General features: G+C 42.8%; 1 protein-coding gene across 1 annotated transcript in view; it reads right to left on the minus strand.

Moving 5' to 3' along the window:
- Positions 1-16,963, minus strand: part of ptprn2 (protein tyrosine phosphatase receptor type N2) — a 137,689-nt gene that overhangs the window by 40,085 nt on the left and 80,641 nt on the right. Inside the window, exon 11 of the mRNA XM_069667372.1 lies at positions 11,534-11,598. Coding sequence (XP_069523473.1) covers positions 11,534-11,598 — 65 coding nt within the window. The remainder of the gene's footprint in view (positions 1-11,533; positions 11,599-16,963) is intronic.

Consider the following 16,963-nt stretch of genomic DNA (forward strand, 5'->3'; position numbering starts at 1 on the left):
AAGGTAGCATTCATAATTGAAACCCAAGTCACAAGAGACTTAGTGGGCTGGGAGAGTCTGATACTGAGACTGACAGTAAAGGGACAAAGAAGTGTTCAGAGGAGGGGACCGTATAACTCCATGGGTTCAGTAGGATGGGTACTCGCCATACCTGTGTCCACATACCATCTCGAAGACTCTGAAATGCAAAAAAGTCCCAGTGGATGCTCGAACATTAAACAGAGGTGCTGAATTTTATTGTCCAAGGAGTTTAGATTTAACCATAATAGGAGAGAAATGTAGAAGTGCTGTGGGGGATTGAACTCGGGTCTTTATCGCTTTGGATGATTTGTCTTTCAAGTGCATCCTCCAGACAGCCAAATCAGTGAGCTACCTTAGATGATTTAAGTACTACAGGATGGGACTACAGAATATCAGCCTGATAGTGGCTCAATTCAATAGAAAATTGGGTGTTGGGAATGAAAATCGAAAGAACCAATTGCTGTCTTGAAGGAGGGACTTTGACCTCTCTTGCTAACTCCATCAAAGTCTACCATGATGCTCTGGTTATCGATACTCCTGATTCTGGAAATCTGTCTTCCGCTATCAGTCCCATTCTTCCCAATCACTTTTGCATGTAAGAAGCCATTGTAGGAATTTAAGGAACCATAGTCGCCTACTCTGATTCGTGACCGCATCAGTGGAAATCAATCTTTGGCTGTATGATTCCTGAAGTGCGGTACAGGTACAAATTTGTACCCTTAACTGTCAGGAACTACTTGATACCCTTAGACCAATCTCGGAACCCAATAACTAAAGTCTGAGGACGATTAACCCTCTGGAAGTGACAGCCAAAAATTGGAGGCTCCAGAGTAGAAAACTGTTGTATATCCAGCGAAAACATCCTTTGGTCAATCCTTGAAGGCCGCCTAGCAACTCGAGACACAAGAATAGAGATGGAGTAGAAAAAGGACACCTACAACAAAAAGTTTATGGTAGCTGCTGGTTTTTAAGGATTGCATTTTGACCAATGCAATGTTCGACCTCTTTTGCTCTCCAACGGACTGTTTCCTGCATACAACGAAAGCCCAGTGATTGGTCAATACTACTTGTAAGACGAATGGACTTGAAACAGGAAGTAGAGTGCTTCCAACCCCCAAAATGTTCCATCTTGCCAATGGATTCTTCATTCATATGCAGAGATTACCCTTATATGCAAAGGTATGTATCTGTGGCCCTTAATAAATTGTCTCTGAAGATACAGTACTGCGTCCCAAGCAAATTCCAACACCCTCCATGAAAACGCAGATATGGGAGCTAGCAAGAAGTAACTCGGAGGCAACTCAAGAACAAGGACAATCAATCAAAAGGCTCCATTGGTCGGTTACAGTGGAGGGTGCATGGCTGGCTGTACATGTTTAGCAATCAACGCTGTTTAATGGTCAAATCTCCTCCACTTTGCATGTTTTAAAACACCTAATTCAATTTTGTGTGCGGTAAACCACCCTGATAAAATTTGTATTTAAATTGCCCCTCTGACGATCTCTCTCTGGACATTAGATGATATTGATTCTTCTTGTTTACACTGAATTAAAGCGATCTATTTTTGATTTCACTGGATTAACCTCATCGGACAACCAGCGCCACGTGTCTCCTCCTGTACCTAGTACGTTGCTGGACTTGCAGCGTATTGAGGCGGCCTGCCTGAGCATACGCCCTGACGATCAGCTCCGGCTTGTGTAAGTGAAGATATAGATGTAGAACCACAGGAGGCCGCGTGTGGTGGGCTAAGGGTCGTATCCCTGTAAACGCACACAGCCACAGCCTCATAAATTCTCATCAGTGTCTTCATTAAAGATTTTCCCCTGTTATCGCCATGACAACGCCGGGCCAGCGTGCGCCCGCGGGGAGAGGCGTGTGCGCCTGTGTAACCCCGGGGGTTACTTAGGGGGTAACTTGGCACAGACGCCAACAACCAATACCTCTCCTCCAGACTCACTCGTACTACAGGGACACAGGGGGGGATTGTGGAGTGGCAGGCGGCCAGGAACGCTAGATCTGTTCCACTGCGATCTCACTTGACAGGCACTGGCTGCGTCTGGACTGGAGGCGAGCGCTCTGATTTCTCTCTTTAATTACTGCAAATCGGAGGAGCCATGGCCCATGCTAATGAAGCCACACCAATCAGCTGGGGGAGAGTCAGAGGCCTCGCGCTGCAAAAACAATCCTCTGCACGAACAGAGCTGACACCGCAGCCTCCCTGTGTGTCTGTCTCTCTGTCTGTCTGTCTCACGGCTCCACAGATTCATAAGAGTAGTCTGCCCTCGAGCCAAACCAAGCAGCGCTACCGTGGAAAGCTCTGTGAATCCTTAATGAGACTCCTGCCACAGCTGTAGTACGGTATCAGCCGCCTGCTCTCCGCTCATCGCTTCACACCACAACCTCTGACAACAATACAAAGTGCGGCTGATCTGAAATTGTGAAGAAATTAATTACGACTTATGTCAAGATTTGATGGCTCTGTAACATAATAATACATCGACGGCTCATTATTGTAAATGCATATAATCAATCTGGCCTATTTTCACCCACAAACATAATTACACTGTACGCTTTTTGTGAGGCTGGGATGTCTTTTTTTTCCCCTCCTCCTTCAAAGTGAACAATGTAATGAATAGTGACTGACATGTGATTGCATGTGTTCATGGACCTGGATTGCCGAGATCCGTTTGCCTTTTGTTATTTGAATGAATGAAGTGTAACTCTTTCGATTAGTTCTTGATGCTGATGAAGCTTTGACGAAATGACAAGTTTTATGAAGTCTTTTCTCTGAAATTCATACAGATGAGTCCTAAAGTGGGAGACGTTTAGTTTGTTGACTCATCTGTCAATTCTTTAGAGGAAATGTGCATAAAAAGACAAGGTTAGGATGAAACTAGGGGATACAATTCCGAGGCTGATAAACAGCAACCGACTTACTGTTGTGTGTCTTTTTTAGCAGCTTGTATCTCTGCTTTGGTGTCCAGGTCTTTGTAGGTTTAAAGTGTGTAAGGTTCAGACAGCAGGAAATCCATCTTTTTTCTCTAAATACATCTACCCACCTGCATTGCGTCAGGTGTTAGCAGCATCTGTGCACTTGCCGCTAACACCAGACATGATGAGCATGTTTGTGAATGTAAATAGGCATGTTAGCATCCATGTTCACACGGACACGACTGTGATATGTAAAGCAGAGATCCCATCACAGCAGGACACTCCTCCAGTTCATAGCGCACTATTCATGTCTGATCCTTGCCACTGCTTTTTTTTTTTACCTTCACATGTACGCCACATTTGCAAAGATTGCATCATATATTACATCGAAAGACAACATATATTAGAGTGAAGCTATTGAAGAAATGTCTGCAGTTCAAGGCTTAAGGGCCAAATTAGTTTCAGATATTGAATGCTGTCAGATTAATGGTTATTAGACCAAATGAAATAGCTGGTAGAGGTACAGATAAAGGGGGAAAATGCTACTTTAATTCGGAAAGTTGAACAAGAGTTTTGATTTAATACACTGTTGTTCTCCAGGGAAATTTCATGTATCTCTAAACATCGTTAGTTTTATTTTTTTAAAGAGAAAATCCTTCTTCTTAGGCTAAATAAACCATCTACAAATGACTGAATTAGCTTAAAATGCAATGTCACAAAGCCTTTTTTTCTTACCTTATAAAGGCTTTACATCTTATATGTGTTATTTACATATTTATTGCCATGTAGAAATACTCCCAGGCCATCATGCCATCGCACTTCCAAGCGGCGAACACCACCAGCGGATGTTGTACAGCCACTTAAAAGAATTTCATGCTTTATCACCACTGATGGAAGATATTCACACACACTCTCAAGTCAAGGTCATCATATAAAAAGACCATAACAGCTCATCAAGCAATTTAGTTGACCTTCCCATGCAGGAAGTAACTAGCAGTTACAGCAGGATCCACAATTACGGTCAATTAAAGTCAATATGAGCTGCTATGACAGTTGATTACGTTTAATTTAGTGAGCGTAAAGTGGTTTCCATATTCACCAAGCAATAATTAATGTACTGCTTCACATCAACCATAAAGTAAAACTGTTTGCAAAAAAGAGCAATCAGTGGGGTTTTTTATTGCTTAGAAAGTGTATTTAAGTGCTTAGAAATACTGCTAAGATGCTAATAATGCTACAAAACGAACAACAAAACAATAAGATACACAAGACTGATTGGATCAAACAAATACTTCTGCCCTAATTTCATTGTGATGTTAAAAAAAAGATAACCATGGGCCACTGCTTATAGCCTGCAGCAACGTCTTTTCCTGCTGCTGTCGATGCTAAGGTGCCAGATGCGCTAGGCAAGTAGCCGCATGATAAATGGCAGAAGGTGAGAGCTCTGTGGCCGGGACCGGGAGCACCCTGCCCCTGCATCCCGCTGCCAGTCCCTTGGCATGCAGCTTGTCAGGCCAAATGGCAGCCACATCCCCTTTAACGTTGACATTTAAAACTTCTGCCATGCTATCCAGCTGTGGACACCGCAGGTCCCGCCCTCCCACCCTCTGCCTCCCCCAGGCACCCAGCCCTAAACCCCACCACCGCTGCTGTTGCCAGACAGCAGTCGACAAAATTAGCTTAAACAGCCAGAGCTTTTGTTTACATAGTGTAGCATAGTTTACAATTGAAGTGATGAAATGTGTCATAACTGTAGATCTAAGTCAAAAAGGGATAGAAATGCATCGATTTTATTTTATTTTATTAGCTTCATGGGCTCATATTCTCAGCCTTCAGCTAACCGTTAGCTAAACTTGGGCTGTAGCGGAGAACAGGCTAACGTTAGCATCTCTGTACTGCCTTTTATTTGATTTGAAGTAGTTTACATCCCAGTAAGTCTAGTTAAAGTTTTTTGCTAAAAAACATGATATGTAGCCCATTCTAAAAACATCTTAGTCCTCTTCTTAGAAGCTTGTTCTCTTTGTGCTTCATTAAAAGAGGTAATGACTGTCTCAACTGAATCAAGCTAGGTCCTAAGCAAGATTATGTTGCAACAAATTAACAGTTGTCCACATAATAATGTAATTACTAAGACTAACTACTGTTTAGCAGCAACGACAACTCTGATTCTTTACTTTTCTAGTCTTCTACAGGAATCATTTGGTGGTCATTTGCTAACATTGTGGGACCATGGGACATGGAGCTTTAGCCTCAGTCTGTTAGCATGATATGTATCCATCAAATGCATACTTATGAGCCTTTTATAACATTCTTATAATAAACATATAAGACATATATCAGACATAAAAAAACATGAAACAGTTTAAATCCACTTATGGAGCTAATGTTAGCTTAAGTAGCTTGCTAGCCAAAGCTGATAAAAATCTGCTACTTAAGCTAGCAAAAACAGCAACAATGACGGTCACCTGCAAGAAACAAGTAACTTATTCTGTTTACCTTTCTGAATTTAATGAGCCAGTGTTTCAAATTACCTAAAAATGAGAGTGGTAAATTTTCCATCCATACCTTTGTAAACAGTACGTGCTATGCAATAATCAAAGGCTCGATAGGTGTAGCAAAAGTTGCCAGAGGGGTTGGGCCTCTTGTTAAGTGCGCCGTGCAATAAGATTGATCAATATTGGGATGACGATATTCCGTGCAATATCTACACCAATATTAAAGGAATCCATAACGGTGTAACAGTGTTTTCATCACTGGATTTTGCTCTAATTTGATATAAATGTACATAACACCTCCAAGGCCGCCTTGGCCTTGAGCCTTTTCTCCTCAGGAAAATATATGTACAAGAGAAGAAAGAGGATGTTATTTAATTCCTTACAAAAAGGCGGAGGAAACGTCCTACAACATGCTGTGTAAAAATACCACTGTCAACTATAGGCATTAGCTGAACCTCTCTTTAACAAAGGCGGCAGAACATAAAAGAAGCAAAAGGAAGGAGAGTAAACACTTTACATTCTGACACTCATTAAAAACAGACAGTCCAGCCAGACCCGGGGGAAAGCACACGTAATGATATAGAGAGAGGCAAATACCAAACTGCATGGCGTGGTATCAAAGGCATTTCTGCAGTCCAAAGGTCAGGTGATGGTAAAAGGTTGCTGAGAAACGGAGCTGCTGGATGGTCTTTCATCAGCGGGAGGCAGCTGGAGTCTCCACAGAGGCAGTGTAACTCAGAGCTGCAGGCACAGTGGGGCTGCTCCAATATGACATTTCACATCCAGATCTGCCACAGTAATGGCATTTTAGCCACTTTTAAAGGAGCCAGATTGGCCTTCCTGCACTGCTGAAATTTTTATAGGCAGCAATTTTTTCATTGTTTGGGTTTATTACAGTGTCTGAAGGAGATTGGATAGGTTGTCAATGTGGGGAAGGCAATTGAGGGCCGATGTGGGATTGATTGGCTGATACAAATACACACTACACAACACAAGGATGGACAGAAAATATACCCTGCAGTGCAACCAAGCCACTCTTATTTCCTCTGAGGGGCTACATCCACACTAAAACGAGAAGAAGAAAAATTAACATAAAAATACATTTTCTCATCTTGTGATTCTTAAAAAAAAACGCATCAACATGGGGAAATATGTTTTGAAGTTAAGCATACACCCATGCCGTTACAAGATCAATTTGTACGACTCTTATCACTGTTATTTATTTATTTCAGCCGAGTGTCTGTCTCTTCTCTGCGGTGGGAAGCGGTCAGCGTGTTCTCCTTTGAAGTCCCCTCACAAATTATTTGTCGCATTCACTCAGAGGAATTGCCTCCGCTGATGGTTGCACATGGTATTTTTTGTTAAGAGGAATATGCTTCAATATTCATGCTTTGTTAGATTAAAGGAAAGCAAAACGCGCTGATATCTCCTGATAACCATGCGCATAATATAAAAAATGTGGGAATAAATATTCATGCGCAAAAAGTGTTGCAGCAAAACAAAATGCAAATTTTAAGTCATCATCTCTGAGTCAGAAGTTATTGGATCCTATTGAGTGCATTAAGGGCGACTGAACTAATGTAGTTTGTGCTGCTGAAGTTTCTGTTGCATCACAACTTTAATAAAAAAAGACACATGATTATAAGTCGAAGGTTCAGTCAAGCAAATTTCCTTACATGAGAGAAGGAAGTTTTAAACTTGACTCCACAGCTAAGCGTGTGGTTTCATAAGGCTTTACTTACTTTACTTGTTCAGCTAAATGCTTTTGTTAGCATGCTAACATGCCCAGGAAGACAGCAGCCCTTTTTACACCATTGCCATTTTACTTTGGAGCAAACAACGTCGGCGTTAAGCTGCCCCACGTGTGTTTTTACGTAGTGTTCCGGCGTTGCGAAAGCAAAACGTGCGCAAGGTGTAAACAACCAGTGCGTGCTTCAAATACACACACACGGCGCTGCTGTTCGGCCCTGCCGGCTCCGCTGTTTACACAGATTACGTTTTGCCTCTGTTTCTCACTGTTAGTACCTCGGATGCCTGCTCAGAGGCGGAACGACTTCGCCCCACCATTCTGCCTCAGTGCGGACAGAGGCGTAATATTCCTGCCTTGAACTGGCAGGGTAAAAGGGGCTAGTGCTAACAGGCCTATGTTTAGCCATTTTCAGAAGCTAAACTTAGCGTGTTAGCTATGGGTGCAACATGGGTGCAACATTGATATGGATTAAGATATCCTTTCCTTGATCGACTTTTTAATATCAGTAATACAAAGTTGAAACATGGATCTGAATATTTAAGTTGTTTTTGTGATTTGATATGACTGTAAAGCATTTCACGAAATGGTCCTGTAATGTAATCGTCTCATATCAATCACTAGCATCTGAAATTAATTAAATCAAAGATGCATTGTGGAAGAAAATATTCTATCAATATACATAGAATCATTATAAATATCAAATGAAACTTGTGATTTACACCCTTGGAGTTAGCATGCTAACAATGTTGCTAAGTAGCGGAAAATACAGCTAAAGATTTGAGGAAAATTTAAGGAATCTTAATCATTAGGATACATTATCTGTTGTTCATCATAAAAATGTACAGATATTTCTGTCAGGACCAAATTAATAGACAAACTGACCGAGCGAATGACTGCCATACCTAGCAACATGCTGCTAGCGTGGCTAACAAAAGCTAATTCATTCATCGTTATATGTAGATACCCACACGAGCTGCACTACAAAACACAAAGGGAACCATTTCTATTCAAACTATTCAACAGTCTTTAATAAAAACACATCCTGTAGTTGAAGTAAGTAGTTTATAAACAGACATAAATATTGTACATTTGGTGAAATTCAGCGTGAAGCAGGTTCAAAGTGAGAAACAATGCTCAAAACATAACGCACAATATTGTGTTTTTTCTTTGTGGTTGCCTGTCAGACCATTTTCACCAAGATGTGCCCCTGCATTAATTACAAGCACAGGATATTGGAAAGAAAGCCTTCAAATCCATCGGGAGGGGTCATCATTACATGTGACCTTTCTCCGAGATGAGTTCTGCCTCTGTGCCGCTGCACTTAGATCTTTGATTACGAATATAATGCGAGCTTTGGACGGTCATATAACTGTCATTCTCCGAGTGTTCCTCTAGATCCACACGTATCAGCCGGAACACAACAACAAAGACTGTATACGTTTACAGTACATGTTTGCATGCATGCGCACAAACCTGCACCGTGCAGAGACTCCCCGCCTGCCACATATGATTTACATTTAGTGGTTGAATAATCAGTTGACATGCAGCTCGGGGAATTGTGTGCTTAATAAGTGCCTCTTCACATAAGCAGTTTGCCGGAGTTATTTTGAACATGAGACTGCTGTCAAAATGTCAATGAATCTCAATTTAACTAACTTAATCGCATGGGGACTATCTGGTGAGATGCATCATGGGAAATATTGGGATGAAGAAAAAAAGATGAGCAGTTTTACAGTTTTAATCCAGAGTTAAATCTTCCACACACTCATATCGGTGTGAATCTTTATTAGCAGACCAAGCTTTGGTCACTGAGACCTCGGTAAGGGCAATATTAGCAGAGACAGAAAATACATTTAGAGATTAAATATCTTAAGATTTTAAGGTCATTAACGCCTTTTTTTAGCGCTGTAGAAGCTGCTAGATGTGCCGTTCTTCTATCCCGTGGCCTCGTATTGTAGAATATTCTGTGTATTTTTCCGGCTGACTATAGCAATCCAACAAAAATGCCCCTCCCTTTATAAAAATCCCTTTTACTGCTCCCAACGCTCCCCTACTGGTCCCAGTCATGCTGCGTCCATGGCTGCCAGCTAAAGCAACCCTTTTGCCTGGCTGCTGTCTCCAGCTTGGGGAGGGGGCTGACTCACCGACCCCCCCTTTTTGCAGAAGAAATAAGGAGGTGGAGGGGGCGGCGGCGGCGGCGAGGGATGCAGAGTCACAGAGCTTTGAGCCTGTTAGAAAGGATGCTAGCTGAGGACATAAAGTGTGCACGTATCTGATGGTGGAAAATATGAGGTTTCAATGCAGACAACAAGGGCTGCAAAAATCTCCGTCCTCCCTGCAGGTTTTCACACATTTACAGGACAAGATTTGCCTTTCGGGTGTCCACAAGAGTGCATCTAACACTTGGAAACAGCTGTTAATACATCGCTCATGCCCCCCACATACATCCATTATTTAAAAAAATAACAAAGTAGCAGTTTTCAGTTGTTTTCCTCCTCAGGAAGCCGACTTCCCTGCGATCCATAATGGAGTAGATATTGCTCGGGCTATTGATTGATGTCTCCTTCCCCCCTCTTTGACATTTGCTTATCCGCGTCCGCATCTACTGCTATTGACATCCGCTCTATCTGGACATCTTCCTAAGCTGTTTTGTCATTTGTCACCTCTTAAATAAAAACGTAGGAGAGAGGGGGGAGTTGTCAGTGATAAGACTTAATGATACCGGCCACATTGATGGTTTCATGGAAGCGAGCGGGAGAGAATACTGCCTGTGCTTTGCTTAATTTCCAGCTCCATGCCTCTTATGCGTCAACTGAATAATTCCACCCAGTATATTTCTATTTTAGCCATTAGGAAGCAGGCGGAAAGTGAGCAGTCTACAACCTCCATCATGAATTCACTCACAACTGCGGTCAATCTACTGCAAATTTACTGAAAGCAGGCGTTCGGTTTAACACCTTTTAATCTAATGTATTTGAAGAGCGCACTCCACAGGCTCTCCCGTCAAAAGCTACTATTTTCCACAACTTACCCTCCACTTTCCACTTCTTGGATACCAACTGGTGAGATCAACACGTCCACGTTAGCGCTGTTGCTAATAAAACGCCCTCTGAGCGAGTTTAATACTTTGCCAGATCTGTATTTGTAGTACAGTAAACGCCACGCTTCCTTAACATGCATTTCCACAAACACAGTCTGGCGCAGATTTTCTCCCCATGAGGTGGAAGACAGATTTTTCCCGTTCCCTCCCCTCCCCTCCTTCTTCCCAATCCATCCCTCCCTCCCTCACCCTGGCTCCTGCAGAGAGGCTATTATTGCAGCTAATTATCTACAAATAGGCCCAATATGACAAACACAGCCCTGTACCAGTGCCGGCTAAGCGCAGGAATCAGTATGAGCGGGAATAAAAGAATGAAAAGGAGGCGAGGAGAGGCAGACAAAGAGACGGGACAAAAGTCAGAGCGGAGGAAAAAAAAAAGGAAAAAAAAAATCAGAGATAATTGAGAAGAACACGATGGAGACACAATGCGGAGTAAGATGAGAGAAAATGTGCAGCTAAGAAAGATATAAGTGGGAGGCAGATGGGCGAAGAAAGGCAGTGACACCAAAAGAGAGGCAGCAGAGACGCGGGAAAATGATCCTGTCTGCACAGGCCACATCCATTTAGCTCCCAGCATGCCTCATGATCGGGCCAGCTCAGGGGTCTGAGGCTGTCTGTCTCATTTCCATAGAGAAACTCATTTACCGGGCGAGCATGGAGGGCTATGACGCATCAATGGCTGCTTGATTAGATCTTTACCGCCCATACATATGAATATTTATCAGTGTTGAGTGAATACACATTTACCCTCCTTTCATGTGGCTCATCCTGAGTGTCCTCCTGCCCTGCTCTTAATTTTTCCCGATGAATATGTCACAGGAGCATCAGCACTCAAGATAATCTGGTTATTGTGGCGCCGCTGTGATGATCAACACTTACTTTCACGAAATACATCGGGCTTTTTGTTCTTGTTGTGTTTTTTTCTTCGCCATGGTGACAGCGGCTCTTAGGCACCTAAAGGAAATGAATCTGGGGGACGGGGGGGACGGTAATCAAAGCAACACTTGAAAGCACGTATGTGTGTTTGGAATTCATTGCTTGCTGCAGATTAGTGTTTGGCTGCACAACTGAAGCTGCAGGTGTGATTCCAATGCCAAGACAAGTTGGAATCACAGTTATTCCCGTCCCATGAGCTCGCACACAAGAAGACGCACAATCAAAAGCACGCCTACTCTCACTTTCTGTTTCTTAACACACAGAGCGGAACAATAGATATTTATAGAGAGCATAACTTACATCACTGACTCCGGCCTCCACTATCTTCAGGCCCGTCTCCTTCTCCAGCTGCTGCTTCTGCTGGACTGCACGGGGAGACAAAAAAGCAGAGGAGGTGTCAGATATGAGCGGTGGATGACAAACTAGCAGCTTTTTCAGTTCCCGAGGCCAAAAAACAAGTGGTCAACCGAGCTGAGAATGATGCAATGGATGCAACAGCGTGAGTCAGATGTCAAACTGGTCATGGAAAATGATCAGCCCACACACATACGCAGACAATCTTCATCAAGCGGAGAAGCAAAAATATCTTCAGGCTAAGACAGTTGACAGGGAGTGTGTAGAAGCACCTGGAGGAGTTATATGCTGGGTGGCTAGTAGGCCTTAAATAGGTTTGCAGCCATGCTAGCAGCTCTGTGAAGCTGAACTCCAATGCTAAATGCTAATGTTAGCATGCTACAGTGTTACAGTTTGATTTAGCAGACGCTTTTGTCCAAAGTGACGTACATCTGAGAGTTAATACAACACGGCTATATGCTAACATGCTCATATTGACAAGGCTAACACGCTAATTTACGTTAAGGGGGTTACGAATAGGTTTGACTTATCGTTCAGCTGTAGATTTCACCACTGGTGTTATGAATTAAGTCACGATATGTTTGAGGGACTCTTCAAAACACAGTTCTTTACCCTGCGTAAGTGCTTTGTGTCCTACTTTATACAAATCCTTGTGTTGGGTTGTCGGCAAACATTTAGGTAAGCTAACAGCTAACTGTGATTTACAATGTTGTTTATTGTCCGAATCTTTTCCTTAACCCCAGGATCAATGAATATCCCTATTATCTTTTCCTAAACTTAAAGAAGCGTCAATCTATTTGTTTGCTTTTTGAAACAGTCAAAGTCTAGTTGGATCGAGGAAAAGATCATAGATTGGGCTAAAATAATATGCAAACGTTGTAGCTCTGTTTCACAAGGGATACATGTATCAGCCTGTAGTAATGGCTCAAAGATTGCCAAAGTATGCACTGCTACATCCTGTAAAACCACATCCTGTATGTATGCAGAAGTATAAATGAAGCAGTGGGAGGGTATAATGTTCAACAAGTTCAGTATCTTTAGCATGCTAATATGCTAGCACTTGGTAATGAGCAGTTAAGACAAAGCACAACTGAGGCTGACGCTTAGTCGTGCGCCCCCTTTTTGACTTTGCATCGTTCCTGTATTTGCAGCGCGTTTGATGTTAATGCATTCGTTTCGGCCTTTTGAAGCACATTCATCCTTTTCATTCTGTTTCCGTTTTGGACATTTGCATGTGTTTCTGAATTTGCAGCCTGTTTCTTCCAATGGAAACCATTCAAGCCCCTGCAGCGTGATCGCCCTTGTTGGCCACCGTAGAGAACATAAGCCCCTTTTAGACTGCCAGTTCAAGGCGGGATTATTACGTCTCTGTTATGTTTATGTTAGGTGTTATGGTGGGGTGAAGCCGTTTCATCTCTGAACCGGCATCGGAGGTTGTAACAGAGGCAAAACGGTGTCAAAAAGCGGGCGGAACATCGCTGTGTTTGTTTACACCTCGCGCACGTTTTACTTCTGCAACGCCAGATGTAAATACACCCAAAGGCTGCTTTACACTGGTGTTGCTTGGTCCAATGTTAAGTGTCAACGGCGGCATGATGGCGGAGCTTCGTTACGGTGCTGTAGCGGAACCGCAGTGTAAAAAGGGCTATTGAAACTGTCGCCTCATGATGTTGCTAGCCTGAAAGTTCAGGGTTCACCAAAGTTATTGCAATTCATCCTGAATATAAAAATCTGTAGCAAATGTCTTAGCAACCGTCCGATAGTTGTTGAGACATTTCACAAAGTGCATTGAGCAGTTTTGAAATACCAAAGTGGTGGAGCCAAAGACGCTGATGCATCTAGAGAACGGTATAAACATAAAATACAATATACAATAAAAATCAACTGTGACTGTAACATCACACGTCGAAGCGACCCGCAGAAGCTCTCCAGAAAGCAGATGAAGTGCTTGTAGATTCACGGCACACAATAACTTGAGCTCCTGCTTTTGTCTTGCAGTAATTAATACACCAGCCGAGTTTGATCCTCGGATCTATTGATCTAATCAAATATGGCATGCTATTTCCACTTCTTTGTTCCACGACAGACATTCTCATGCAAATCAAACCAAAGTGAGGCAACGTTAAATAACCGTCGTTAAAGATCACACATTTCGCCGACTTCTTCCCCCTTCCTCACTTTGATGGAGACATTTAAATTGAAAAACAAAATCAAAGGGGCCTTAATAGATTATGCCAAATTATGGAGTGAAATGAAAAAATGGAGCATAATTTTAATTGAGTTTGTTAGCATGTGAATGTGATTGGTAATGGGGAAGAGTAAAAAAAAAAGTGGGAGTTAAAGAGAGGAAGAGAAAGAGAGCAGGTCCTTTAAATCCCATTTCCCCAGATGAAGGCTATGCAAATGACCCTGAAGAGCTGAACCCCACCTCGCACTCCAAATTCGGCGAGGGCCTGTTTAATTAGTATTTTAATCTATCCCAATGATTCCACTCAGTCCACAATGTATGCAGCATTCCATCTAATTAAGCACGCTACTTTTAAGATAATCATCCATCTCTCTCCCTCTCCCTCTCTCCTCCTTTTTTCTCTCCGGTTATTACGGATGCTGCAAACATTGATCATCCTATCATCTCTTCAGTATGGCAGCAAAAGAGGACATGTTTTATTTTAGATGGCGGCTAAAAGAAGGGTCGGAAAGGTCAAATATACATTCAAAGTCTCTAAATGAGAGAAAGAAGACGACAAGAGGAGAAAAAAGACAATCTTTAAGACTTTAATTCCACGTTCCCATCCCTGTATTTAGTCCCACATATTGCCTCGCCACAGATATCTATAGTACCTGCGCTGTGCTATTTAGAACAGGGGTAATGAGCGAGGTAATTGGGCCCAGCTGGGTGAGGTCGTAGGTGGCGCGGGGAGGCGAAGCAGCTAAAAGGTCACACACCGTTTTGGTCCTAATGAGGACCCCTCTGAGGGCGCAGCACATCATGAGTCAAACTACGGAAGATTAGCCTGGAATCAACACACGTTCGCGAAGCAGCGTCTGCGGCTCGAGGCTTGACTGACACGCTGACATTATGGTGGAACCAAAGAAGCCTGAAGGTCAGTATTTACTCAAAAATCAAAGCTGAGGACCCTCAAATCAACCTGAGGGAGAGGACGGTCCCACAACAGCCACTTTAAATGTAAATACAATGTACTCGCCCAGCTCGTTAGCCGCTAACTGGATGGATGTGCGAATCCAGCCGATGGATTCTGCTTGTTCTGTCACCGACTGTACAGATACTCGCTCTGCTCGGCCCTTATATTAACCTCCCTCTGGAGCTCGCTCTCTTTCCCTTTTCACACAGATTTTTTAGGCTTCAAATTAGCCACCAAATACTCCTGACAGACTGTGGAAAAGAGACGTCAGGTCTCATTTCAGAGCGGCTCCTCCAGCCGTTTTAATAGGCGTTGTCTGACTCTATCTAGTCCCATCTCTAATATCGAGATCTGATCCCCGCTGCTCATTTGATCTTTTTGGTTTCCAAGTCATTTTGAGCCACGTTGTCTGATGTTCAGAAGGCAGAAAAATCACGCTGAGAAAGGATTTTTCATGTGTTGAAATGTGCTCCATTTTCATGTGCTTTAAAGGGACATTACAAACATGTGCAACAGTTTCAATGGAGGATATAAAGCTGAAACTATTCAATACACGTTCAGTGAATATGGGTGATTACTACCATTTAACCTGTTATTAATGGTCATCAATTTTTAAGCAAGAGCCACTCAACAGTCCCCATTACAAATTGGTGCGCCCGTGGCTCAGTGGAAGAGTCGGTTGACGGTGCGATCCCCAGCTCTCCCACAGTCTACATGTAGAAATGTCCTTGGGCAAGACGCGGAACCCCACATTGCTCCCAAATGCGTAGCCATTGACGTATGAATGATCGGAAATGGTTAAATCCTGATTGGAGATTGGCACATAGTAACCTCTGCCAACAGTGTGTGAATGTGTGAATGTGACATGTAGTGTAAAAGCAATTTGAGTGGTCTGAAGAAGACTAGAAAAGCTCATATAAGTGCAGTCCATTTACCACATGCCAAATGATATATAGCACACGGTCTAAAGTGCATAGTGCATGGACATTCAGGGGGCGTGTCCATCTCCATCTCCAAGTTTTAACTCAACGCAAATGTAAACGCAAAGGCGCGTTGGTTTAGCTCAGTTGCCGCCCCATGTACAGAGTCCTAGATGCACTGATCGCAGGTTGGACTCCGATCATTTGGTGCATGTCATCCCCCACTCTCTACTCCCCACATTTCCTGTCTCTCTTCAGCTGTCCGATAAAATAAAGGCAAAAAGCAAAAACAAAAATGTAGGCGCAAATAGGATATATTTAGTCTCTTAATTTTAGTCCCTTCATTATTCATTGTTGTGTTGAGTTATAAGAATCAAACCACTTGGTGATAACCTCCAATCTATTTAAAAGCCTGGTGCAATGCGCCAACAACGCACCAATTCACACCTCCCTTTAAGACCAACATGGACGCACAGATGGGTGCAAATACTTGTGGTTATTACAGAAGGTGGGCACAGTGACAATTGCACTGTAAAGCCTGAAATAACCTTGTAGTTCTCATTGATAGTGGTTAAAGGGGGGGTATTATGCTAATTTCATATTTCACTCTGTGATACCTGTGGAGTAGCTTAGCATAATTTACAGTCATCATTGGTCTCACACTGGTGCTCTGTGTAGGCCCTCATGCAGCCACTGCCTGGAACGACTCAGTCAGCTCTGTCCCTTTAAGAACCGCCCGCCCCTACAAGCCAGCTTTCTTCTGATTGGCCAGCTCTCCGAAGCGACGTCACAAAGTGTAGGCCTCAGCGTCAGACGTTTAGCAGGGGATTACTCCAACATACTTTTACCTACAGATTTGAAACTTCACCCACGTTTAGTCTGGACATCCAACATTGCAACATTATATATATGTCTTCATATGTGAAACAGCTTAATACCCCCTCTTTAAATTAGCTATAAATACACTGGGTTCAGACTATCTACCTAAATACTGAAGATACATGGGAAACAATGGATCCAGTGTTGGAGTGTCTGCTGGTTCACCAGTATACAGGAGTGTCTCCAAACCAACATACAATCCAATCTTCCTTCAATTAGATGTTTAAAGTAGTTCCATTAACCCGCTTTTTATCTGGTCCATTTATTACAGACACAAAATACCTTTAATTAATTATTTCTGCTGGAACTGTTCCTGCTGCCAAAGAACATCTCTCTCCTTTAAAACTACAATTATGTTATCAAATATGAGCCGCGCGTGGAGGACTGCGCTTTGATTCAAACAACAATCACGGCGCCTGTTTAAACTCATCAAG

This window comes from Semicossyphus pulcher, unplaced genomic scaffold (genome assembly GCF_022749685.1).
Source record: "Semicossyphus pulcher isolate SPU_LCO1_2020_fin unplaced genomic scaffold, fSemPul1.0.p SCAF_18, whole genome shotgun sequence".
In the NCBI taxonomy this organism is placed as follows: Eukaryota; Metazoa; Chordata; class Actinopteri; order Labriformes; family Labridae; genus Semicossyphus; species Semicossyphus pulcher.